Source organism: Hyla sarda, chromosome 2, assembly GCF_029499605.1.
Source record: "Hyla sarda isolate aHylSar1 chromosome 2, aHylSar1.hap1, whole genome shotgun sequence".
NCBI lineage: Eukaryota > Metazoa > Chordata > Amphibia > Anura > Hylidae > Hyla > Hyla sarda.
In genome coordinates this window covers 380569636-380595156 of record NC_079190.1, presented here as the reverse complement: position 1 = coordinate 380595156, position 25521 = coordinate 380569636, and the positions used below count along the sequence as shown (strand labels likewise).

At 42.3% G+C, this 25521-nt stretch overlaps 1 protein-coding gene across 3 annotated transcripts in view; it reads right to left on the bottom strand.

Moving 5' to 3' along the window:
* Positions 1–24230, bottom strand: part of CUX1 (cut like homeobox 1) — a 421420-nt gene extending 397190 nt beyond the window's left edge. For 2 of the 3 annotated variants that reach the window (XM_056558499.1, XM_056558500.1), the window contains exon 1: positions 23676–24230. In XM_056558499.1, coding sequence (XP_056414474.1) covers positions 23676–23738 — 63 coding nt within the window. In that variant the 5' untranslated portion in view covers positions 23739–24230. The remainder of the gene's footprint in view (positions 1–23675) is intronic. The other variant, XM_056558501.1, reaches the window with a different exon arrangement.
* Positions 24231–25521: the final 1291 nt, after the last annotated feature.

Genomic DNA, 25521 nt, shown 5'->3' with positions numbered 1-25521 from the left:
TATAACACTTACAGCCCGTGGTCACTTCCGACCACGGCTGTAAGGGTTAAACTGCCGGGACCGAAGTTTACTTCATTTCCGGCAGTGCTGCAGGGTCCCGGCTGTGTGTTACAGTTGAGTCCCCCACCGTGATCTCATGGGTGCACTGGGCAGCATCCCCGAGAAGCATGGACGATTATAGATGTCCAGGTGCCGGAACGGCCGCCAACCTGGATGTCTATACTCGTCCGTGGTCGTTATCGGGTTAAAGAACAACTAAGGGTAAACTAATACAGTGTATTATGCCTAGCGCAGGGCCACCTCTCAACCAGACCCTGTATAGAGTATAGAACAGTAGATCTCATCGAAAATTCCTCCTTAAAATCCATGTGGCTTTCTTGCGGATATAGAAATGGATTTCAGAGTTGTGTAGGGATTCCCCCATTTGGCGTGTGAACATCTGTTGATATTCTTGTACGTGGAATCTGTCCCTTAATAATATAGTTTGCATGAGTTCGGCTTTAACGTGTCCAGGCCTTTCTTTTCCCCAAAGCGGTTTTTCCCAATGAAGGTGCCTCCAGCAGTTGCAGAACTACAACTCTCAGCGTGACTTGTAAACCGCCAAACTTCAGACCTCTTGTGCCTCCGCCATGCACTTCTCTAAAATGCTCAATTAACCTTGGGGCTCCAGAGCCAAATAGGGTAAAATGTGGTATACTTTATGACATGCGAGTGCCAAAGATTCTATATAGGCAAGACGATACGCCAACTCTGTATAAGAATACGTGAGCATCTGCATTCTATCCTAACTGGCTCCGGAGCCCCAAGGTTAATTGAGCATTTTAGAGAAGTGCATGGCGGAGACACAAGAGGTCTGAAGTTTTGCGGTTTACAAGTCATTAGACAAGCAGGACCTGGTTGCAACAAAAATACCTTTTTGTTATGAGCCAAGACTTATTAGATCATGCGCACGGAGGCGCTAGGACCTATAGGTCTGAATGACAGAATTGAAATGTTTTCACTCCTCTGAAGGATTAATGGTTAATCTAGCTCTGTTCAGAAGATTGTGTTTTTAGTTTGTTCCAATAGATTCCCCGTGTGAGGTCTATTCGAGGTATTGGTCTTCCAGCAGCATTGGTTTGTTTTGCTTTTCTTTTTATCCATTTGTTCTATCCATAGGACCATAGATCACATGATCGGAGTTCCCTTCTATTTACTTCCTGCATAGCGCGATGATTGAAACGAGGCCGGAAGAAGCGCAATCAGTGCGAAATTTAGCGCCCTGCAACTCTCAGCATGAGTTTTTTCTTTGTATAGTGGATTGGAATATGACTGAGTTTTCTGGTTCCCAGCACCTCTGGACTCGCAGGCACAGGACCTTGATCTCCCACAGTGACATCTGATTAACCCGTATCCTATAGTATATGCCTGGGTTTTTTATCACAATAGTGCCACTTTGATCTCTCTAGTAATGCTGGGAGTTGTAGTTTTGCAAAAGCACCCTGGTTGGAAAAAACTGCCCTAGAGATAAGCAAAACCAAAGTTATCTGGAAGCTGCTTATCACGTATAAGGCCTAACTATAAGGATTTGTTCACATGGCGGAATTTCTGCAATTCCGCTCAGAAAAGCGGACTGCTGATTTTTTGTAGTCTTGCAGAATGCGAGCGGACTTTTGTAGTCTTTCAGAATTCGAGCGGAGTCCCATTAACTTCAATGAGGCTCTGAAGGGAATTCTGCAAAAATTCAAAGACATGTCTTATAAGTTTACAGAATCCAGAATGCTGAATTTCCAAGGCAGCAATTCTGCTGTGTAAATGGGACAGTGAAATCCCCATTGAAGATAACAGGCAGTAAATTTTGTGGAATCCTGCGGCGGAATTTTTCCATGGACATTCTGCCGTGTGAACATGGCCTAAGAGTAAGCATTTACCAAATTAAGACCCAACCCCCAACCAGAGTTATTTAACAATTCAGCTATATAAAAGACAACCAAAAGCAATGAATGATAGGAATACAGATGAGGATAAAATCCTTTCTTTTTCCCCGGCTATATACATCAACTTAAAACCCTATATTTAATCCCATCAGTGTATTTGGGGAAATGAAGGGCATCCATACGGAGCTGTAATACAAGCCGCATGAGGCTTGATTTTTCTGTCTAACACCCCCCAAGTAAAAAACTTAGGACAGCAACACACAATGGGCACAAGCATATAAAAGTTCTAAAGTAGTATAATCGCTCAATCAGGCTGTTATGACTTTGCTCAACACCAGGAAGGTTGAAACCTTCAAGATTAAGACAGTTCTTGAAAGCTTCCTGAGGAAATTCCAATACATAGGAAGAATTGCCAAATAACAGTTGTAAATGTAAATTTCAGCTCGACATCCAGTTTTTGTCCATTCACTACCAAAAAGCATCTTTCTAGAAATGGTTTTACAATACCAGTTTAGGAATGTGTTCACTAGGATCTAAAAATGGCAACAGCGTGTGCAAACAGCACAAAGGCAACAAATGGGAGGGGGCATGATGGCCCCTCCCATAGACTTGCATTGAGGGGACGGGCATGACGTCACACGGGGGCGGAGTCCTGACATCACAGACTTCCGTTCCCGTAGTCACGACTCAGACCCTCTAGTGCTTCCGGACAAAAAACAGGTGGGTGCCGCATGCAATACTGCTGTGGTCCCCAGCGGCGGGACCCCCTAGATCAGACATCTTATCCCCTATCCTTTGGATAGGGGATAAGATGTCTAGGGTGGGAGTACCCCTTTAAGTATAAAGTGAATGCTTCAAAACACCCCTTTAGGGGCAGACACACTGAAGCAATGTGCGAGTTGCTGCGCAAGCACGGTGTTCTCGCACACATCGCGGCCACTCCCCCTGCTCTATGAGCTAGGCCGAGAGCAGCTGCGATGTGCAAGTATACTGCGCATGCGCGCAACAACGACTCGCATATCGCAGTGCATCTGCTTGTAGTGGCATATTGCAGCTCCGAGCAGGCACATCTAAAAGGCACCATGTAACGGTCCTTGAGTGGCGGATCTACAGCATAAAATATGCTGGGGATCCGCTCGTCTATTCACAGGTGTCCCATGCATATTTGATGCAGCAGATTTGCTGATGTATATCAATTTATTTTATGCACGCAGGACACTGTACGCGTGAATAGACCCTTAGGGTACGTTCACACACTCGTAACTAGCAGTGGGGTTATGCTACCATTCATTTCAATGCGTCCGCTGGTAGTCTGCAAATTTGCCACTTTTGCAGACTGTCCACAGACTCGCAGTGGATTTTCAGCAGCGGGAATGTACCCTTAGTGCTTGTTCACAGGGGCGGATTTTATAGTCAACTCGCAACGTGTTAGCAGATTGTAACAGAGTTTCCATTGCGGAAAATCTGCCACAAACCCCATGTGCACGAGCCCTAAAGAAGAATTTAGCAGTCGAGCTATACACCCAGCTAAAGTGCATATCCATGCCTCATGCAGTAGTATCCGTGTGACACAGACATAGCAGTGTGAACACCTCCACAGCTATTTCTTCCTCCAATAATTGGTGGCATAACTCTCCTAACACCTCACTTCTACAACAGTTGCTAATAGGCCCATGCAGATATTTTGGTAAAGTATACAGAGTACTCCATGGAACGTGCAATAGTTTGTCTCTGTAATAAATTCACTCTACTTTATATACGAGCCCATAGGAAATCTTTACTGCACGAGAATAATATTCAGCATTATTTTTTTTTTACTCTTTATATTTTTATTAATTCACTTTATTCTTCGGTTCGCCATGAACATTTTGATCTTGACACATTTTTTGTTGTTATTCAGTGTTATAATTAACAAATAAGCCGTCTACTAGAGCCCGGTTATCATCGGGAGCTGATTTCCATATCGCGGCCCAGCAGGTTTGAGAATCTCCACAGAGGTGCAGGCAGATCTTTACCTCCCCAAAATCCTCTTTGTATAGCACAGGCCCACGGGAGGCGGCACATTTACAAATATAAAGGAGAAAAGTTTAAATAATCTCCGTTAGAGCCCGATCTAGTCCATTTCAGTCAGTTTACAAGCCTTTATGTTAGCCCGCTGCTCACACACCTGTAAAGGCAATTCCAGAACAGAAGTATAAGAATCGGGCACTATTCACATCTGCACTGGAGGCTCAAGTCAAACTTGGCACGAAGAATAGTGTAGAGTGCAGTTCTATTTTTCCAATGTAAACCCTCCCTATTATAAAGGCAATAGTGTGAAAAAATCCATCATATCTTGAATTCCTACTGCTATGATGGAAAACAAAAAACTTATTTACAATGTACATATGAAAGTGGCCGCACACGTAGGCCAGTGTTTCCCAACCAGGGTGCCACCAGCTTTTGCAAAACTACAACTCCCAGTATGCCCGGATAGCCAAAGGCTATCCGGGCATATTGGGAGTTGTAGTTTTGCAAAAGCTGGAGGTACCCTGGTTGGGAGAGAATTTTATTTATTTTTAAGCCTATCAGAGCCAAGGACTAATACCACACATCAATCCACTCATATAGTGTAGTCTCCACATAATAGCCATCTGTAGATGCCCATTCTAGTCTGTCAAACTTGAAAGCGTTCCCCAGGACTGGAAAACTTATCCCCTATCCTTAGGATAGGGGATAGGTTTCAGATTGTCAGGGGTCTAAGTTAAAGGGGATTTAACCCCTTAAGGACCGAGGGGTTTTCGGTTTTTGCACTTTCGTTTTTTTTCCTCCTCACCTTTTAAAAATCATAACCCTTTCAATTTTGCACCTAAAAATCCATATGATGGCTTATTTTTTGCGCCACCAATTCTACTTTGCAGTGACATCAGTCATTTTACCCAAAAATCTACAGCGAAACGGAAAAAAAAAAATCATTGTGCGATGAAATTGAAGAAAAAGCACCATTTTGTAACTTTTGGGGGCTTCCGTTTCTACATAGTACATTTTTCAGTAAAAATGACACCTGATCTTTATTCTGTCGTTCCATACGATTAAAATGATACCCTACTTATATAGGTTTGATTTTGTCGTACTTCTGGAAAAAATCATAACTACATGCACGGAAATTTATACATTTAAACTTTTTTATTTTTCCGCGTACGGGACGGTATAAGGACTAATTTTTTGTGCCTTGATCTGACGTTTTTAGCAGTACAATTTTTGTTTTGATCGCTTTTTATTCATTTTTTTCATGATATAAAAAGCGACAAAATACGTTATTTTGGACTTTGGAATTTTTTTGCGCGCACGCCATTGACTGCGGTTTAATTAATCATATATTTTTATAATTCGGACACTTACGCACGCGGCGATACCACATATGTTAATTTTTATTTACACATTTATTTTTTATGGGAAAAGGGGGGTGATTTGAACTTTTATTAGGGAAGGGGTTAAATGGCCTTTGTTAACTTTTTTTTTTCACTTTTTTTTTTTTGAGTGCTATAGCTCTCTATAACACTGCACACACTGATCTCCTATGCTGATCCCTGCAAAGCCAGGGAGATAGGGGCTTGATTGCTCAAGCCTGTAGTTCAGGCTTGGAGCAATCAAACCCCGATCGGACGCTGCGGACACAGGTAAGGAGACCTCCGTCTGCGTCACAGCTGATCGGAACATCGCGATTTTATCGCGATGTCCTGATCAGCCCGACTGAGCTGCCGCGAAGCATTTACTTTTACTTTCACTTTCAGACGCAGCGGTCATACTTTGATCGCCGCGTCTGAAGGGTTAACAGCACGCGGCACAACGATCAATGCTGCGTGCTGTTAGCCCAGGGTCCCGGCTATGATTAGCAGCCGGGACCAACCCGGTGTGATGCGGGGTCACGGCGTGACCCCGTTTTTAACACTGGGAGCGGGCTTAGGACAGGTACGTCCTAAGCCCTTAAGGGGTTAAAAAATTTATAAATAAAAAAACATAACTAATTTCTACCAGAAACAGCATCACTTGTCTCCTCAGGCTGTGTGTGGTATTGCAGCTCAGTTTCATTAAAGTGAATTAAAGAGACAGGTATGGTCCTGTTGTAGGAAAAAAGCGGCTATGTTTTTCCACTTCAGGACAACCCCCCATTAGGGTGTATTTACACAAACAGTATTCTGCTCATAAAAAAAATAAAAAAAAATAAACACATACATTGTCACACCTGTCCTCAGGTTGTATTTGGTATAACAATTTGGCTCTGTTCCCTTCAATGGAACTGAGCTGCAATACCACACAAGCACCGTAAACTATTGACTTCAATAGGGTTTGAGGTTGATTTTTTTTCGCAGTGGAGATTCCACGGTCAAAAATGAGCTACAGACACCACGCCCCCTTCAAACTCGCACTGGGAAACACTAAGAGTTCGAAAAAATCCTCTCTTGTGAATGAGCCCCAAGGTTATGTTGACAGAGGCAAATGTGAGATTCCCGCTGCAGGTTCGAGCCACAATGGGTCTTTCGTGGTGGATTTTTCGCAGCAAAGCACATCGATATCCTGCAAGAACACATTCCAATGATTTCATTTAGAGATGAGCAAAGTTAGTGTTTCGATTCGGCACAAACTTCTCGGCTCGGCAGTTGCTGACTTTAGCCTGCATAAATGAGTTCAGCTTTCAGGTGCTCCGGTGGGCTGGAGACTCTCTCCACATTTTCCAGCCCACCGGAGCACCTGAAAGCTGAACTAATTTATGCAGGGTAAAGTCAGCAACTGCCGAGCCGAGAAGTTTGTGATGAATCGAATCACTGCAACTTCGTTCAACTCTCAATAGGATTCTGCAGCAGCATCTGTCGTGGAAATCCCGATTGGGGCATCCATAAAAACATTGAATCTGTTTTTGCCGATTCAGCTCGGAAATGCATTGCTATCTATGAGATGGTGCATTGCCGAGTGGTTCTAGCACCATCATGTTCTACTGTTTGTGGTATTTTCTGTGCAGACATTCAGTCATGTGAACATAACCTGCTGCAGAAAGTGTTCAAATCCCTGTGGAGTGTATGCATAGCTGCACTGTAGCCCGCATTTACCCATACAGGAAAACCGCAGCACATCAGAAAACATCAACGTGGCAAATACTGACAGATTCACTGACCCCACCAATACCATCTTTTGGTGAAGCACAGAAGCTTCTGGTTAAAAGATATTGGAAATGTTGTAATAGCGCTCTTACATTGGGCACTGGCTGGACCTGGAACGTTGAACAGTTGCAGTCTACAATTACCAGTAAATCTCAAGCACCATTGGCCATGTCTGTGCTTGACCGATAATTGTGGGCTACACCCGGTAATGCCACTATTTTAGGCTGCAAATCCAGTTCATGCCATCAATGGTCAGATTTAAAGATGAGCGAACTTACAGTAAATTCGATTAGTCACGAACTTCTCGGCTCGGCAGTTGATTACTTATCCTAGTTCAGCTTTCAGGTGCTCCGGTGGGCTGGAAAAGGTGGATACATTCCTAGGAAAGAGTCTCCTAGGACTGTATCCACCTTTTCCAGCCCACCGGAGCACCTGAAAGCTGAACTAATTTACGCAGGAAAAGTCATCAACTGCCGAGCCGAGAAGTTCGTGACGAATCAAATTTACTGTAAGTTCACTCATCTCTAGTCAGATTCACAAGCGCTAGCACTGCTTCTAACAGCACCTCAATTAGGGCTCATCCATGTAGATATTTTTATAATTCATTGCATAGGAAGTAACTTCTAGGCATTAAGTTGCCGTTTAGTTTTTAAACAGGGTAGGTATGCGTACACCTACGGAAATGGCCAGAATGAAGGTGTATGGCACTGAACAGGTTTAAACAGGTCCAAAGGATAGGTGATAAGATGTCTGATCGCGGGGGTCCCGCCGCTGAGGACCCCCGCATTATTGTATGCGGCACCCATCTGTGTTCTCACCGGAACCGCTGGAGGGTCTGAGTCGCGACGCCGGGAACGGACGTCCGTCACGTCAGGACTCCGCCCCCGTGTGACGTCACGTCCGTCCCCTCAATGCAAGTCTATGGGAGGGGGCGTGATGGCCGTCACTACCCCTAGTGACGTCACATCTTGCCCCCTCAATGAAAATGTTTTCCGGGCGCTGGGTAGCGGAGTAACCCTTTAAGTGTTCCCTTTATTTTTTGTAGCAGTGTGTATATCAGGATTTTTTTGACATTCCATTTGGACACCCTATGCACTACAGTTATTTTATTTCTATGGGAAAATATGTATCAGAATCTTATCAATAGTGCAAGCAGATTTATGACAAATATTATCCACGTCTGGAGGAATTTTCCACTGTTATTTACAAATGTAAAAAGTTCTATTGAAAAGAATTGCTGGGTGGAACACTGTATCCTGTCCTTAGTTACCACTGAAGATCTGTAGGAATTGGATAGTAAACCACATCATCCAAGAACAGCCTCGCTACATATAGTAAATGCGACTTTTAGGTCTTTAATTATTTCTTTTTTTAACCTATAATCTGATGTTTTATTTTGTGGTGCTCTCATAGAAGATACATTTCCACACTAAACCAAGAGAAAAAAAAAAAGAATTGGTAAATCGAATATATTAAACGAGACAAATGCTACTCTGTAGTAAATGAACCGGTTTACAGTTACCAGACTCTATAGCGGTGATCTTTAACCTGTGGCTCTCCAGTTGTTATAAAACTATAACTCGCAGCATGCCTTAACACTGTTTTCCAACGAGTGTGCCTCCAGCTGTTTCAAAACTACAACATCCAGCATGCCCAAACAGCCATCGTGCGCCTCTAGCTGTTGCTAAACTACGACTCCCAGCATGCCCGGACAGCCGTTGGCTGTCCGGGCATGTTGGGAGTTGTAGTTTTGAAACAGCTGGAGGCACACTGGTTGGGAAACACTGCCCTAACAGCTAGAAGTTGTAGGTTAGCAACAGCTGGAGAGCCACAAGTTGGGGAAGGAAGGTTGTTCTTTAGCTGCACTTTAAAGGCAATTTATCCTTATTCATTTTGAGGGTTTGTACCATGAAGAATATGGCTGATAGTTAAATCCAGCCCAAATTATGGGGGGGGGGGGGGGGAGAGAGAGAGGGAGAGGGAATGTATGTGCCCACATTCAATTAAGTGGACACTGTAAAGCTATTGAAAGGAAACTGCAGGTGGCGCTATACTAATCTAAAAATATTCAAAACTTGGGCCTGGATTTTACAATATTCTTTGAAAGTCAACCAACCCCTTTAAGAATGGAAGCTAAGCAGATGTCATGTACTTTCTAACTGGAAAAAGGCAAAATAAAGAAAAGTGACAAGAAATTAAAAAAAATAAAAAAAACAACTATCAAGCAAGAACACAAACTTTTATTCAGATTTATACACACAAATATGGACTGAAGTATTGAATATGACTCTACACAGTAAAATGACATGCCTGAAAAAAAGCACCAATATCTAATATTTGACAAATCCTAAATATAGAATCATTTGCAGACACTTTATACAGGGGTGTGGAAATAAAAAAATAAAAAAAACACTTGTCCGAGGGACGAAAACGGAGCCCAATCTACTTGTTCTGGTCAATGTTCGTTTTTTCCTCTGCGCACTATAATAATCATAACTCTTATTTTTCCATCTACAAACTCCTATGAGGCTTGTTTTTTTCAAGACTGATTGCACATTGTAATGACACCTTTTATTTTTCCATAACATATGCTCCGAAACTAAATAAAAATTGATGAAATTTAAGTAAAAAAATGTTTTTAAAAGACAATTTAGCTAATTTGGCGTTTCCTTTTTACGCCATTTACCTTGTGGTCAAACCAACATGTCATTTTGATACTTGAGGTCGGCCCGATTACAGCAATACCGAATGTATATATTTTGGCATGTTTTACTTGTTTTTAAATTGCCATTTTCTGAGCCCTGTAACCTTTTAATGTTTTCATATACCAGGGTGTATGCCATTTTTTGCGCCATAATCTGTTGTTGTATCAATACCATTTTGGTATTGATCTGACTTTTAAATAGTTTACTTTATTTTCTTCTGGGATATGATTAGAGATGAGCGAATTTACAATAAATTCGATTCGTCACAAACTTCTCGGTTCAGCAGTTGATGACTTTTCTCTGCGTAAATTAGTTCAGTTTTCAGGTGCTCCCGTGGGCTGGAAAAGGTGGATACAGTCCTAGGAAAAAAAAGAGTCTCTTAGGATTGTATCCACCTTTTCCAGCCCACGGGAGCACCTGAAAGCTGAACTAATTTATCAACTGCCGAGCCGAGAAGTTCGTGACGAATCGAATTTACTGTAAGTTCGCTCATCTCTAGATATGATGTTATAAAAAACAATTCAGTTTATTTTTTTTAACATCATTTACTGTATGGCATATATAATGTTATACGTTATTAGTGCGGACAATTGCGCACGGGGCGATACCAAATATGTTTGTTTATGTTTTTTATACAGGAAAAGGAGGTGATTTTGGGGGGGGGGGAATCCACCCCACTAGACCACCAGGGAGCATTTACATGTCCCTTTAAATGCCGCTGTCAGCTTTTAGAATTTTTATTACATAACTGCAGCAGGCAGATGTAACTTCTGTAGATGTGATTTTAGTAAAATATATTTACTTTTTGGGGGAATTTATCATTGTCCTTGTAAAGTTCTTTTTACCCCCAATTTGTCTAGGCATACATCATGTGTACTTCCCCCCACATTTATCAGAGGCGCGCACGTTCTTCATAAACCGCAACATAACTAAGATGTAGAAGTTTGTACATATGGTCCGGGCTGGTGTCATGTTGTAGAAAAATGCTTGCAAAAAATAAAATAAAAAAATAAAAAATAAAAAACATTTGCAACAATTTTTGAAAAGCTGCAGTTGATAAATCCCCAACCAATGCAAAAAGCTAACCATATCACACTACATTCAACGGGTTTTTTGTGCAATGTATTTACTCAAATGTTTGACTTAACCACAAAAAAAATAAAAACGTGTAAAACCAATGATGACCATACAATGTGTTTCTGGGGCTTTGAGCTAGGGCGTTATAATGACAAGTAGGCTCCTGAGGTTTATGGTAAGATCCGAGCAATATCATGACTTGTGAAAGTTAAAGGGGTATTCCAGGCCAAAACTTTTTTTTATATATCTCCGGAAAGTTAGACAGATTTGTAAATTACTTCGATTAAAAAATCTTAATCCTTCCAATAGTTATTAGCTTCTGAAGTTGAGTTGTTTTCTGTCTAACTGCTCTCTGATGACTCACGTCCTGGGAGCTGTGCAGTTCCTATGGGGATATCCTCCCAGCATGCACAGCTCCCGGGACGTGACATCATCATTGAGCAGTTAGACAGAAAACTTCAGAAGCTAATAACTATTGGAAGGATTAAGATTTTTTAATAGAAGTAATTTACAAATCTGTTTAACTTTCTGGAACCAGTTGATATATATATAAAAAAAAGTTTAGGCCTGGAATACCCCTTTAAGCTTTTTGGAAAGAAGGGGCGGCAGTGGAGAGAGTTGTAACCATTCAGATTGCGCAGTTATGGTGATGGTCACAGGTGACTGTCGTAGTGGAGACCCACCTGTCAGATGAATGGAGGAATCGCATTAAACCAGTGATTTGTGGTGCCCATAGAAGCAGTATTGGCTATTCTGTCTGAAACCTTCTAGGCTTGATACTTTAGTTCCTCAGGTATTAAATAAGCGAATATACTGAGAAATCATTAGGTTCAGTTCAAACTTGAGTTTCATTTTCATCAAAATAGTGGAGAATAAAGTGGTATTTAATCCACAAAAAACTTCCACCTCATGGATCCCAAAGAGAGATTAGAGCGCTGTATTGAACGCATGCTGACACTCCAATCGGTTGGGGAACATAAGCCCTCTGTACCCAGGATGGATGGAAGTCCAAGTGGTCGGACCCCCACTGATCACCTAGTTATCCCCTATTCTGGGGAAAGGCATAACCGTTTTTACATTAATTAGTACTTTGTGACATCAATAGATAGACGCGTGTTTACACCTAGCACTAGAGATGAGCGAACATACAGTAAATTCGATTCGTCACGAACTTCTCCGCTCGGCAGTTGATGACTTTTCCTGCATAAATTAGTTCAGCTTTCAGGTGCTCCCGTGGGCTGGAAAAGGTGGATACAGTCCTAGGAGACTCTTTCCTAGGAATGTATCCACCTTTTCCAGCCCACCGGAGCACCTGAAGGCTGAACTAATTTATGCAGGAAAAGTCATCAACTGCCGAGCCGAGAAGTTCGTGACGAATCGAATTTACTGTAAGTTCGCTCATCTCTACCTAGCACCTACATAGTTTGTCATGCTGCAGCCATAAGTCCCCCTTGACACATAACAGTACATGATTAAACATGAGTCTATTCTGAATCTTATTTTCCGAACATATGTAATTAAAAAACACAGACAACTGTGTAGTTACTGGTTCGGCTAGAACCAAAAGTTGATAAGTCAACAGTAAGTCAATGTAAGGAAGCAATATCATTAAATGATAATCCTAGGTGAAAGCTAAAATAATCAAACTATTACCCACCTACTGCCATGAATACGCACCTACATTACAGGGCATTATGTGCACACAAGTACCCTTCATATACACGTCTTCATATTCTCTGCTCTTGCGGAGATCCAGCACTCATGCTAATAGTAATCCATATTCATGTGACACCGATGTTTCTGCTCCCATACACAGCAGCAGATTGTGGGTGTCTTATCATCCAAACCGGATGCTAGGCTGTCAGCGACTAGAATGACAAATGCAATTTCATGCTATAGCAGGACTGCTGTTCCCATAGACTTCCCCCAGTATGTAGCACATTGCTTTCCTTTATCTCTGCTCTACCTGACCACTTTCTGAACACTCCGCAGCTCTCCTAAGGGTACATTCCCACACGGCATATTTGCTGCTGCATATTTTATTTTCTCTGTTGAAGTCAATGGGTAGGAAAATACGCAGCACCAAATACGCAGCAAATACGCAGCAAAATACGCCATGTGGGAACGTACCCTAACACAGCGTTTCCCAACCAGGGTGCCTCCAGCTGTGGCCAAACTACAACTCCCAGCATGCCCGGACAGCCACTGGCTGTCCGGGCATGCTGGGAGTTGAAGTTTGGCCAAAGCTGGAGGCACCCTGGTTGGGAAACGCTGTCCTAACATCATACTTCAGATTCACTTTTTTGCCTGCCTCCCTACAAATATTCAAAAAGAATAAAATATGTTAAAGGAGTTCTCCGGTGAAATTTTTTTTTTTTTTTTTTTAAATCAACTGGTGCCAGAAAGTTAAACAAATTTGTAAATGACTTCTATATATAAAAATCATACTCCTTCCAGTACTTTTCAGGTGCTATGTTCGCCACAGGATTTTGTTTTCTTTTTGAATTACCTTTCTGCCTGACCACAGTGCTCTCTGCTGACACACCTGTCCATTTTAGGAACTGTCCAGAGCAGGATAGGTTTGCTATGGGGATTTGCTTGTACTGTGGACAGAGGTGTCAGCAAAGAGCACTGTGGTCAGACAAAGGAAATTCAAAAAGAAAATAACTTCCTGTGGAGCATACAGCAGCTGATAAGTACTGGAAGGATTAAGATTTTTAAACAGAAGTAATTTACAAATCTGTTTAACTTTCTGGCACCAGTTGATTTAAAAAAAAATAATGTTTACCAGTGGAGTACCCCTTTAAAGTCAGGATTGCCCCGTATACAATAGAACTGTTAAGGCTCGTTCATACGAGCGGATTTATTTGTGGGTTTCCTGCTGCGTGTTTGAAAGGGGGCGGCTTTCAGCAGCAGATTTTGTGCTGCGGAACTTCAGTTGCGGAAAATTCACCACAGACTTCAATGGGGATTTTCCGCTTCGGAGAGCCCGCCCCTTTCAATCACGCAGCGGGAAACCCGCAAGCTAATGTAAGCGAGGCATGAGGGTAAGTTCACAAGGGTGTATTTTGCTGCAGATTTTCTGCTGATCATTTTCCTACCCATTGACTTCAATGGGCAGCAAAATCCGCAACAAAATCTGCTGCAGAATACACACGTGAATGTACCCTTGCAATTGCTAGAACAGTGACTTCTAGTGACTTCTTTAACCACCAACAAAAGACATGCATCAATTGCTTCATAGGAAAATTGTGAAATATACCAGACAGACATTTTAGTTGGGCTTAGTGGAACCACAACTGTGGCTGCTTTATAACCATCTAAAATAAGGGTCTGGTCTTATGCATTTTAAATGTTAAAGGGGTTCTCCGGTGCTTAAACATCTTATCCCCTATCCAAAGGATAGGGGATAAGATGCCTGATTGCGGGAGTCCCGCCGCTGGGGACCCCCGTGATCATGCACGCAGCACCCCGTTTGTAATCAGTCCCTGGAGCCTGTTCGCTCCGGGTCTGATTACGGGCGACTACAGGGCGGGCAGCGTGTGACGTCACGCTCCGCCCCGCAATGCAAGCCAACGGGAGGGGGCGTGAATCAGATAATTTGAGTTTGAGACCCCTGACAGTATAGAAGAGTGTGAGAATGCTGCTCTCCTCAGCTGTCAGGTACTAGAGTTTGTGGCTTATGGGTGACTAATTTATCTCCACCGTGGGCTGCCAACACAAAATAGAGCACCGATAGCATCAACAATGCTCAGCTATGGAGTTTATACTGAAATCTAGATAAAGATCTCAAATACAATTCTAGATATGTTATCTACGTAGGTAAATATCTAAAATTTGCCTTCAGATCCTGGATACTTGAATTTTACCATCCCTTCTAAAATGTTATCTTAAACATTCACTATAAAGTCTAAGAAATCATAGATTCATTTAATTGCCACCAAATTAGCACATAGCGGTGGAGGACGGCTGCAGGAGTTAATAGACTTCAGCCTTCCCTGTAGCTCCTACCTCCCCCTGCCCCACACTCCATTTCTACGCGTTGTACTTCATACGTATACATACACATGCAAGTATACTATTAAAGCCGCTCTGTTCTGGCTCCATTCACAAACTGACAACCAAGTCTTTCAGCAGAGCAGCGCCCACCCACCGCATCACACACACTGGAAAGTGCTTCAGGGAACTAGTGACATTGATATGCATGTTTGGCAAGCCAGGTAAACATTATCCGGCTGCACCATCTGACACAGTCACACTAGAAAGACTCTCAAGCCTTTAGAATAAAGTTTGGGAGATCAAACCTTAATAAATAATATAATGACTTATTTTATTTATCAGATGTAAGTAGCACTTGTCTTCTAGATCAAAAGACTTAATACCTGCTCGATAATGGCTCCAATATACAGAGCCTCCTATGTCTGCAAGCAGGTTATGATAATGGACTTTGATGACTTCAGGCAGCCTAACACCTAGGTGTGTAAGATCACTGTAAGCTAAAGACGGGTTACTGTGTACACAAATCCATCGTCATTGACCGAGGCCTACGGGGGAGGGGAGCGGCCGAGAGGAACATTATGGCTGCCCTCAGTAAAGACCGGTCCTGGATGGGTATAGCAGTCCACACACCATAAAGACACTTTATTGTCAGCTCGCTCATCATTCCATTGTTCAATACCCAATTTCAGGAGCCAAACCAAACAAATCTGTGGTGACCTACTTACAAAAGCAAATGTTCTAATACCTGCTTCGTGCGCTCACTTCATGTGTCTACAGAAAAAAATGCAGCAACATTTTCCATAAGTGACTGGAATTACATCTCCCCCCCATGTCATACTTGCTTTGAATTTCTCTGTCCTATGTGCCTACATATTTCTGCCACATTTAAAAAAATAAAAATAAAATAAAAAAGGAAACATTTTGAAACGCTTTCCACAAATAAAAGCGGTAAGTACTGCTTGTTTGCACATAGCAGATTTGTTGCAGACATTTGTGACTGTCCTAGAGCAAAATGAAAATTTGTTTTCCAAACATTCACATTACAGAATCAACCTCAAGTACAAAACAAATGTTTTAATTTTCCTAGGTAGGCCTTAAAGGGGTACTCCGGTGAAAACATTTTTTCTTTTAAATCAACTGGTGGCAGAAAGTTAAACATATTTGTAAATTACTTCTATTAAAAAAATCTTAATCCTTCCAGTACTTATTAGCTGCTGAATACTACAGAGGAAATTCCTTTCTTTTTGGAACACTGATGACATCACGAGCACAGTGCTCTCTGCTGACATCTCTGTCCATTTTAGCAACCATGCATAGCAGATGTATGCTAAGGGCAGCATGGTGGCTTAGTGGTTAGCACTGCTGCCTTGCAGTGCTGGGGACTTGGGTTCAAATCCCACTAAGGACAACAATAAATAAAGTGTTATTATAATAACGTCAGCAGAGAGCACTGTGCTCGTGATGTCATCAGAGAGCATTCCAAAAAGAAAAGAATTTCCTCTGTAGTATTCAGCAGCTAATATGTACAGGAAGGATTAAGATTTTTTAATAGAAGTAATTTACCAATGTTTTTTCTTTTTAAATCAACTGGTGGCAGAAAGTTAAAGGTTTTCATCGGAGTACCCCTTTAAAGGAAGCTTCGAGAGGCTTCACTACCTGTGAACGTGATAATAGCCTGTAGTTCACATCATGACTGGTGGATGTCATACAAGTACAAAGTCATCAGCCATCATAATAGAGGCTCTCCTCCTCTACGCACCTGTCTTCAACGTTTTTTATATTATAAATTAATAAAAACTAAAAATATTTTTTAACAATAGTTTTGGATTATTATAATGCTTACTGAAAAGGAGTCCTCTGCTGCTCGGCGTTTGGAACTGTTCAGAACGCTGGAGCCGGCAGCTCGTGATGTCATAGCCCCACCCCCTCAATGCAAGTCTATGGGAGGGGGTGTGACGCTGTCACGCCCCCTCCCATAGACTTGCATTGAGGGGGTGGGGCGTGACATCATAAGGAGGCGGGGCTATGATGCCACGAGCTGCCGGCTCCAGCGTTCGGAACAGTTTGTTCCAAATGCTGAGCAGCAGAGGACCCCTTTAACTATTCCAGATTGTGATATCACACACTGAGCTGCTTAAGATTTCATATTACCCCCAACTCCTTGGCGACCCTGTATGGAGTCTACAGTCTCTTGCTTGGGCAGTCATTTTTAGTAAGTTCACAGATTGGATTGGCTTTAGAAAACTTCCACAAACAATCTTTACAGCACAGCAAAATCCACATAGGGAAAGTCCAGAGACAATATATTACAGCAATTTACATGATTTTACAATCTAAGGCTATGTTTACACACGGTATTTCTGTCCTTATTTTGGTCACAATTAATTTTTACCTAAACCAGGAGGGGAACTGATCCGGAGAAAGATATAATGGAAAGATTGGCAGTTATCTGTGTAGGTGCCCTCCTAGTTTAGTTAAAGGGGTATTGCACTGAAAAAATATATTTTTTTAAATCAACTGGTGCCAGAAAGTTACACAGATTTGTAAAGTACTTCTATGTAAAAATCTTAATTCTTCCAGTACTTAGCTGCTGTATGCTCCACCGGAATTTATTTCCTTTCTGTCTGACCACAGTGCTCTCTGCTGACACCTCTGTCCACTTTAGAAACTGTCCAGAGTAGGAGGAAATCTCTCCTGCTCTGGACAGTTCCTAAGATGAACAGAGGTGTCAGCAGAGAGCACTGTGGTCAAACAGAAAAAAAAATCCAAAAAGAAAAGAACATCCTGTGGAGCATATAACAGCTGATAAATACTGGAAGGATTAAGATTTTCAAATAGAAGTAAATTTACAAATCTGTTTAACTTTCAGTTGATTTAAAAAATAAAAATAAAAAAAGTTTTCAAGGGGAGTACCCCTTTAAAACAAAAATACTTAAAATGAGGCAGAATTTTTTTGTTTTATAGCATATGGATGCGATTTGTTAAGCGTACATTTACACAATCGTAACTAGCAGCAGGTTATACTACCATTTACTTCAACGAGTCCACCAGTAATCTGCAAATCTTGCACTATTGCGGACTTTTGGCAGACTTATTAAAATGAATGGTAGCCTAAGGCTAAGTTTCCACTTGGGTTTTTTCTGACAGTTTTTGGAATACTGCCACTGCAGTTTTTGAGCCAAAGTCAGAAGTGGATCCATAAGGGAGGAGAAGTATAAGTCCTTCCTTTATATGTCCTATTCATTTTGAATACATTTCTGGATACATTTACTTTGGCTTTACTTTTGAATACATTTACTTTGGCTCAAAAACTGCCGTGGCAATTGGAAACTTAGCCTAACTCACAGTGGGTAACTTCTGCAAGGTATGTTCACATTGAGAAAATTCAAATAGGATTTTCCTCACTGGAGCCACGATCTTCTGCATGGAGCAGAAGTGATCCGGAATTGGTGCTTATGTCAATGGCAATTTGCCAGACATAGGCGCTGTCCCACTGACAAATGAGACTTTCCTGGCAGATTCTGGAAGAAGACTGAACATGTTAAATCTTCTGCTGGGATCCAAATAATCGGCAGAGATTCCAGTGTGCAAACTGAGCAACGCAAAGCCACTTGAAATCAACGGCAGTGCAATTTGAAATTCACACAGAATTTCCATGAGGAATGGGGCCTTAGGGTACAGCTACAAAAGGTGAAGTTACCGCAGATTAAAAATCTGCATAGGAAATCAGCAATGCATGAAAAATCTGCAATATTTATAATAGCAGGAGAGTGGGTAAGATTTGCAAGATTTTAACCACACGCAGATTTTGCTTCAGATATGCTGTAGATCCATGGCAATATGCACAACTGTGGATTTCCAATACATACTGACCACCATACTGTGTGTGTGAAACGAGCTTCAGGGTAAAATTTGCAATGCATGGATGATGCAGAACACATTACCATTTTAAAAGTAAGACAGTGGCCCAGATTTATCAATTTCCTGGAAACAAATACTCTTTTTCCTTATCACAACCAATCACTTTGCAGCTTTCACTTTACCAGAGCTTGCTATAATATGAAAGCTGACCTGTGATTGGTTGTTATGGGGAAGAGATTTTGTTTCCGGCAGAATGATAAATCTGGGCCACCGACAGCTTTAAATGTTTACATTCATCTCCAGATTTTCCCGCTGCATATTTTTCTGCTGAAGATTCACAGAAAAAAAATTCTGCCGCAAATATGCGCATTGCAAATTAACACGAAGCTAGGTTGACATATAATATTTTGGTCTGTATTATTAGCTCTACCAAAACCAAATACAGTGACCCCCCCCGACCTACGATGGCCCCAACATACGATCATTTCAACATACGATGGCCTCTCAGAGGCCATTGCATGTTGAAGGCAGCATCAACATACAATGCTTTTGTATGTCGGGGCCATCGCATAAACAGCTATCCGGCAGCGCAGACTGCTTCAGCTGCCACCGGATAGCCCTTTACGGTCACTTACCTGTCCTCGGGGCCCCGGCACATTCTCTTCGAGATCCCCTGCATTATCGGCACTCTCCATCGTCGTCATCACGTCTCTGCACACGCCGTCCCGTCATCCAATAGGAGCGGCGTACATAGCGACGTGATGGCAGCGATGGAGAGCGAGGATGCCGGGGAAGCAGAGGCCTTTCCGGAGCGTCGGCGACACCCCGGGGACGCAGCGATAGTGATGAAGGGCGACATCCAGGGCAGCGGTGACGGTCCGGAGCGGCGGGGACACATGAATATAACCTCCAATACCAGTGGTCTTCAACCTGGGGACCTCCAGATGTTGCAAAACTACAACTCCCAGCATGCCCGCATGCTGGTGTTGTAGTTTTGCAACATCTGGAGGTCCGCAGGTTGTAGACCACTGTCCTATACTTTACATTGCACGGATCCCTCAACATACGATAGTTTAAACAAACGATGGTCCATTTGGAACGGATTACCATCGTATGCTGAGGGACCACTGAACTAGATGTGACCCCCATCAGTCACTTGAGTTGAGACACTTCAGAAGGTATATCCATATGTGTCAGGCTGGGTCCACACTACGTTTTGTCCCATACGGGAGCGCATACGGCAGGAGGGAGCTAAAACCTCGCGCTCCCGTATGTGACCGTATGCGCTCCCGTATGCCATTCACTTCAATGAGCCGACCGGAGTGAAACGTTCGGTCGGCTCATTTTTGCGCCGTATGCGCTTTTACAACCGGACCTAAAACTGTGGTCAACCACGGTTTTAGGTCCGGTTGTAAAAGCGCATACGGCGCAAAAATGAGCCGACCGGACCGAACGTTTCACTCCGGTCGGCTCATTGAAGTGAATGGCATACGGGAGCGCATACGGTCACATGCGGGAGCGCGAGGTTTTAGCTCCCTCCTGCCGTATGCGCTCCCGTATGGGACAAAACGTAGTGTGGACCCAGCCTCAGACCTGTTTCAGAGATGTCTGCAACAGCCCCATTCATCTCTTGCAGGTATGCACGTGCTTCATGTCGGAGCAACCTCGTTCAGACGTATGGAAACAATTTTCAGCCTTTTGCCACAAACCTGCCATGAATTCCCCCTAAATCGCTCTTTAAAATACAGACTGACCTGCAAAGAATTTGTATTTCTCAACATGCGTGCACGATAATAAAGTAATGCCCATGTTACACATACACACACACTAACTGACTCCAAACACAGCACCAATGAGTAAAAACCTCCTCACACATTTCCAGAAACGTAATAGCCAGCAATCTGGGAAATCAGCATCTGGATCTGATTGTGAAGTATTCCACCAGGTACTCCGAGGATCTATTATATAGAGTGAACATAACACATTTGATAAAGCCTTTCTTCTTGTAAAACCATTCAGACAATATTTACAGAAAGGAAATTACTACCGCTAAACCCACCGCTATCACAATATTCTTGACAGAAGGGAAACCTAGCTAATCTTTGTTCATAGGGAAAAAAAAAGTGTTTGAATATTCAGGACTTTGTAATTTGGGTTTAATTTGCTGAACTGTAATGAATTGATGGCCAAGTGTTGTGAACTTTTGATCCCTTCTTGGAGTGCTGTTAGATTGCCTTTTTTTTTTTCTTCTTTCCACAAACCGTGCAGCCCAACGTGATCATCTGAATCCAAGGACCTTCCACCTTGTACATTCAGACCATGATTAATGACTTTCATTTTAACAAAAGAGAAAACAATGATCTTTGTTCTGTGCACAAAGCACAATCTTTTTGAGGCGTCCTTAAAATGGTATCCGACTTAACCTCCCCCCAAAAAAATAAATTGACGTCGAGATCTCCGGTTTATGAACACCGCTCACTTTAATCTGAACACCTCTACGTTATTGAGGTCAACTAAGTTTTATTTTAAGGCATTTTCATTTTGCCAGGTCTACACGGAGTTACATATCGTGCCTGTATCCCACCCACCTCACGGCAGACATAATCTGCAATTTAAAGAATGCATAATTTATGTCTGGTTCTCTTTGTTACGAAGGAATCTACCAGGCCATGGTGCGAAAGCAAATTTATTTAGAGTGGCGTAGCCTTGGAAATGTACTTCAACTTCAGCCGGCAGGCTCCATACCTTAATGTGATATTCCTTAAAAAGATAAGTCAACTAAGCGGATAGTTAAAGTTATGCCTTCTTGCATGTACAGACAATATCTGCACGGGCGACCAAGCCCTCGCTTCTAAAAGCTGGTATGTAGCTGTTCAATACGGAAGGCTTTACAGGCACGAAAATCTATACAGGCAATCGAGAATATTTTTACTGCCCCCTGTAAGTTCACGTGAATGTCTATTGATCTTAACCATGACTCCATAGCAAAGATCTCTACTCCGAGACTGAGCCTTTTCTATGGTTACCGACAGGCACATTAAACAAGCTACTGGCGTGGAGGGGGGGGGAACCCTACAAATACACACAACTTTACCGAGACCTTCACCAACACGTCTTGTCAGCTCTTCCAGGCACATGAAAGTGTTACAGATGCACTTTTGATGCATTATAATGACATGCAAATCTATGCAAAATGTGCTCCACTCAAAAGGAAGAAAAAAAACTAATAAATAAATTAAAAATAAAAAACTACAGTCTCATGCATTAATCTTATGTTAAGCACATCTCTAGAGGCAGCATACTTTGGGTTAATTCATGAAAACAAATCAGCCGGAAACGTGAAAACCATGAAAAGACAAGGAGGGGGGGGGGTGTTCGAAGGCCAACAGGATCTCATGGAGAAAAATGACACCGTGGGCCAACTCAGTGGTGCCTTAAGGGTTAAATCCCTGGCTAGACCAAGAACCGGACACTTTCTAAACTAGGTCACCACCTATTTACAGCACGATACGGTCAGAACGGACAGAAATATGGGGCCCCCCCAACCCAAAAAAATAAAGGCACTGGGGTTAAAACAAAATGACATCGGTCTTAAGAGCAGGATCGACGTCATGACTGAATAACGCGCGACAAAGTCACCACTGGCACAAGAGAAGACAGAACACGATACGACTGTTAGATGACAAATTTAAAAAAATATATAATATAAAAAATAAAAAATGTATATAAATAATCATCATCAATAGCTAAACATCAATCAATAAGATGGCAAAAGGTCCGAGGGGTAACTGTCTAAACCAGTGTTTCCTAACCAGGGCGACTTGAGCTGTTGCAAAACTACAACTCCCAGCATGCCCGGACAGCCGTTGGCTGTCCGGGCATGCTGGGAGTTGTAGTTTTGCAACAGCTCGGGGTACCCTGGTTGGGAAACTCTGCTCTAAACAAAAATAAACAGAACAGAAAAGGAAGTCAGGGGGCAGAAAATGGCAACAGAAGAGTTAAAAATTCTATCACAAGATCTGTCTACATGGGGCAAATTAAGATTACAGACATGACATATTATACATACATATAGATATATATTTATATATATAAAAAACAAAAATAGGTGTTTAAAAAGTAACACCTGAATAAAATAAATCAATAAAGAATAATAAACAATAATAGTAATCATATAAAATCATTACAGCCTCACAACCGGATCAATACATCAATTCTAAGTGAATTTAGATTTTTTTTTTTAAATTAAAAAGATATCATAAAATTCCCAATAACTTCATATCCAACAGACTCGTCCTAAAATGTATAAAAATGTATCAATAATAGGAAAAGCACAAACAATACACAAGATACATTCAAAATAAAACGTCCAGCTGGAAAGTTCCATGTGGAGTCGGTATAGGGGGAGAGAGGGAGAGCCGGAGCCGCGCAGGGGGGGGGGGGATATTTACTATACATTTTATATATAAAATAATAATAATAAATAAAGTAAAGTTTCGTCCATGCAGGGAGAGCCGAGCGCCGTGTATGGAGAGAGGAGGGGGCGCAGCCTGGCACCACAGCGCCACCAGCATCATCCGCACAACAACCGGCGGAGGAGGCAAGTTCAATAAAAGAAGAAGCGAGAAAAAAAAAAAAAAAAAAAAGTCCAATAAAAAAAATAAACTTGGAAGAAGCTGAAAGAAGAAGAAGCGAGAGAACCGCGCGGCAGGAGAGCGGGCAGAGGCGTCCCGGTGCCCGGCACAGGCAGCAGGAAGAGCAGGAGAGCGGCGCCACACAGCCGGCGCCATCTTGGCTGATCGATGAATTGAACAAAGAGGATCAATTTCTGATAAAACGTTATCAATGAGAGCGGCCGGGAAGGCGGCGGTGTAGTCCGGCTCGGGGACGGTGCACGGGGGAGCGGAGCGGACGGCCGGGAGGCGGGGAGGGAGCGGGAGAGGGTGGCGGAGGAGAGGAAGGAAGAAAACGGAGCTGACCTGCAGCTGCTGTAAATCAAAGCGCTTCCAATATTGAAACATCGATCCCGCATTGGCCGCCATCTTGAGACATATTGAGACGGAGTGAGAGGCTGATAGAGAGGGGGCTGGAGTTCAGGAGCAAAGCGGCGGAGGAGGGGGAAAGGAAAGGAGGGAGGAGGGAGCAAGAGCAAAACACGGAGCGGACTCCACACACCCACCCTCCCCCTCTGCTCTGCCGCCACGGAGCGGGGCCTGCCCGGCGTCTCCTCACTCACACACCGCCCATTACACCGGAGCACCGTGCGGCGGAGGAGCCCCGGACAGCGAAGACACGGCGACTCCTCCTCACACAGAACGCTGCCGGTTATTCCTTATTATACGGCTAATGTTCACTCACGTGATAAAAGGGACGGTATAACCGGCCAGCCCCGTACACACGGCGGCTATTACGTCATGGACCGGGATTATTGATCACCGGCTGGAGACTCGGGAGGGTCATATGACATATATTCTATACACTTTAATATAATGGAGGATTATATCTATTATATGTAGTCAGGAGGATTTTATATACGTTATTATGAGGTATATGAGATATATATGTATAGTCAAGAATCACGATATATACACACACATTATTATGAGGTATATGTGTTTCATATATATATATATATATATATATATATATATATATATATATATATAGGCAAGAGAGTCACATTATATATGTATATATATATACACACAGTATATATATTTTGAGGTATATGATGTATATATATAGTGAAGAGAGTCACATTATATATACACTTTATATATATATATATATATATATATATATATATATATATAATATGCATTTTTATGAGTCGTATGTGTGTATATATATATAGTCAAGAGAGTCACATTATTGTATATACGTTATTATGAGGTATATGTTATGTGTAGTTAGAAGGGTTATATATCGCACATATGGGGGCACACGGCGCCGGGTGTGAAGGGAAGGCACAAGGGGGCAGTAGCGAGCACACATACATATTAGTGTCCTCACACACGCTGCTGTCATTGGCCGCTCCTGTCAGACAGGGGCAGTAGGGGCGGGGCTTGTAGCCCCAGGCGGCGGGCAGTGGAGACACTAGGACGCGGGTTCGAGTACCTGCTGAGGAAGATGTGTGAATTTATAGGTCATATTGTTTGTGTGCAGGAGCTGAAAAACTCGTGCAACATTATAGAATGTTGGTGGATTTTTAATAAATTTTTTTTTTTTTTTAACATTTACTTGTCTGCATACATCACTGACTACACACCTAACTACTTTATATATATATATATATATATATATATATATATATATATATATATATATATATATATATAATTTTTTTTTTTCCTTAGACACTGGGGGAGATTTATAAAGCTGTCTTACAGTAAGATTGATTCTGTTGCTCATAGTAACCAACCAGAGCTCAGCTTTCATTTTACCAGAGCTTGCTAATATATGAATGCTGAAATTCTGACATAGTCAGCAGCAAGTGTGCAAGGACTAGGGCAGTATTTCCCAACCAGGGTTACCTCCAGCTGTTGCAAAACTACAAATCCCAGCATGCCCAGACAGCCGTTGGCATGCTGGGGGTTGCAGTTTTGCAACAGCTGGAGGCACCCTGGTTGGGAAACACTGGACTAGGGCATGAGCAGCGCTGCAGTTCCAGAGACAGATGTTGGTGGCAGCAGAGAGCCACACAACACATAAAAGTATATTACATAAAAATTGAACTTTTTTTTTGTAAAGTTATATGACGAAATTAAAGCAATATACTGTCAAGGCCGTAAATGTTGGCACCCCTGAAATTTTTTAAAAAATGAA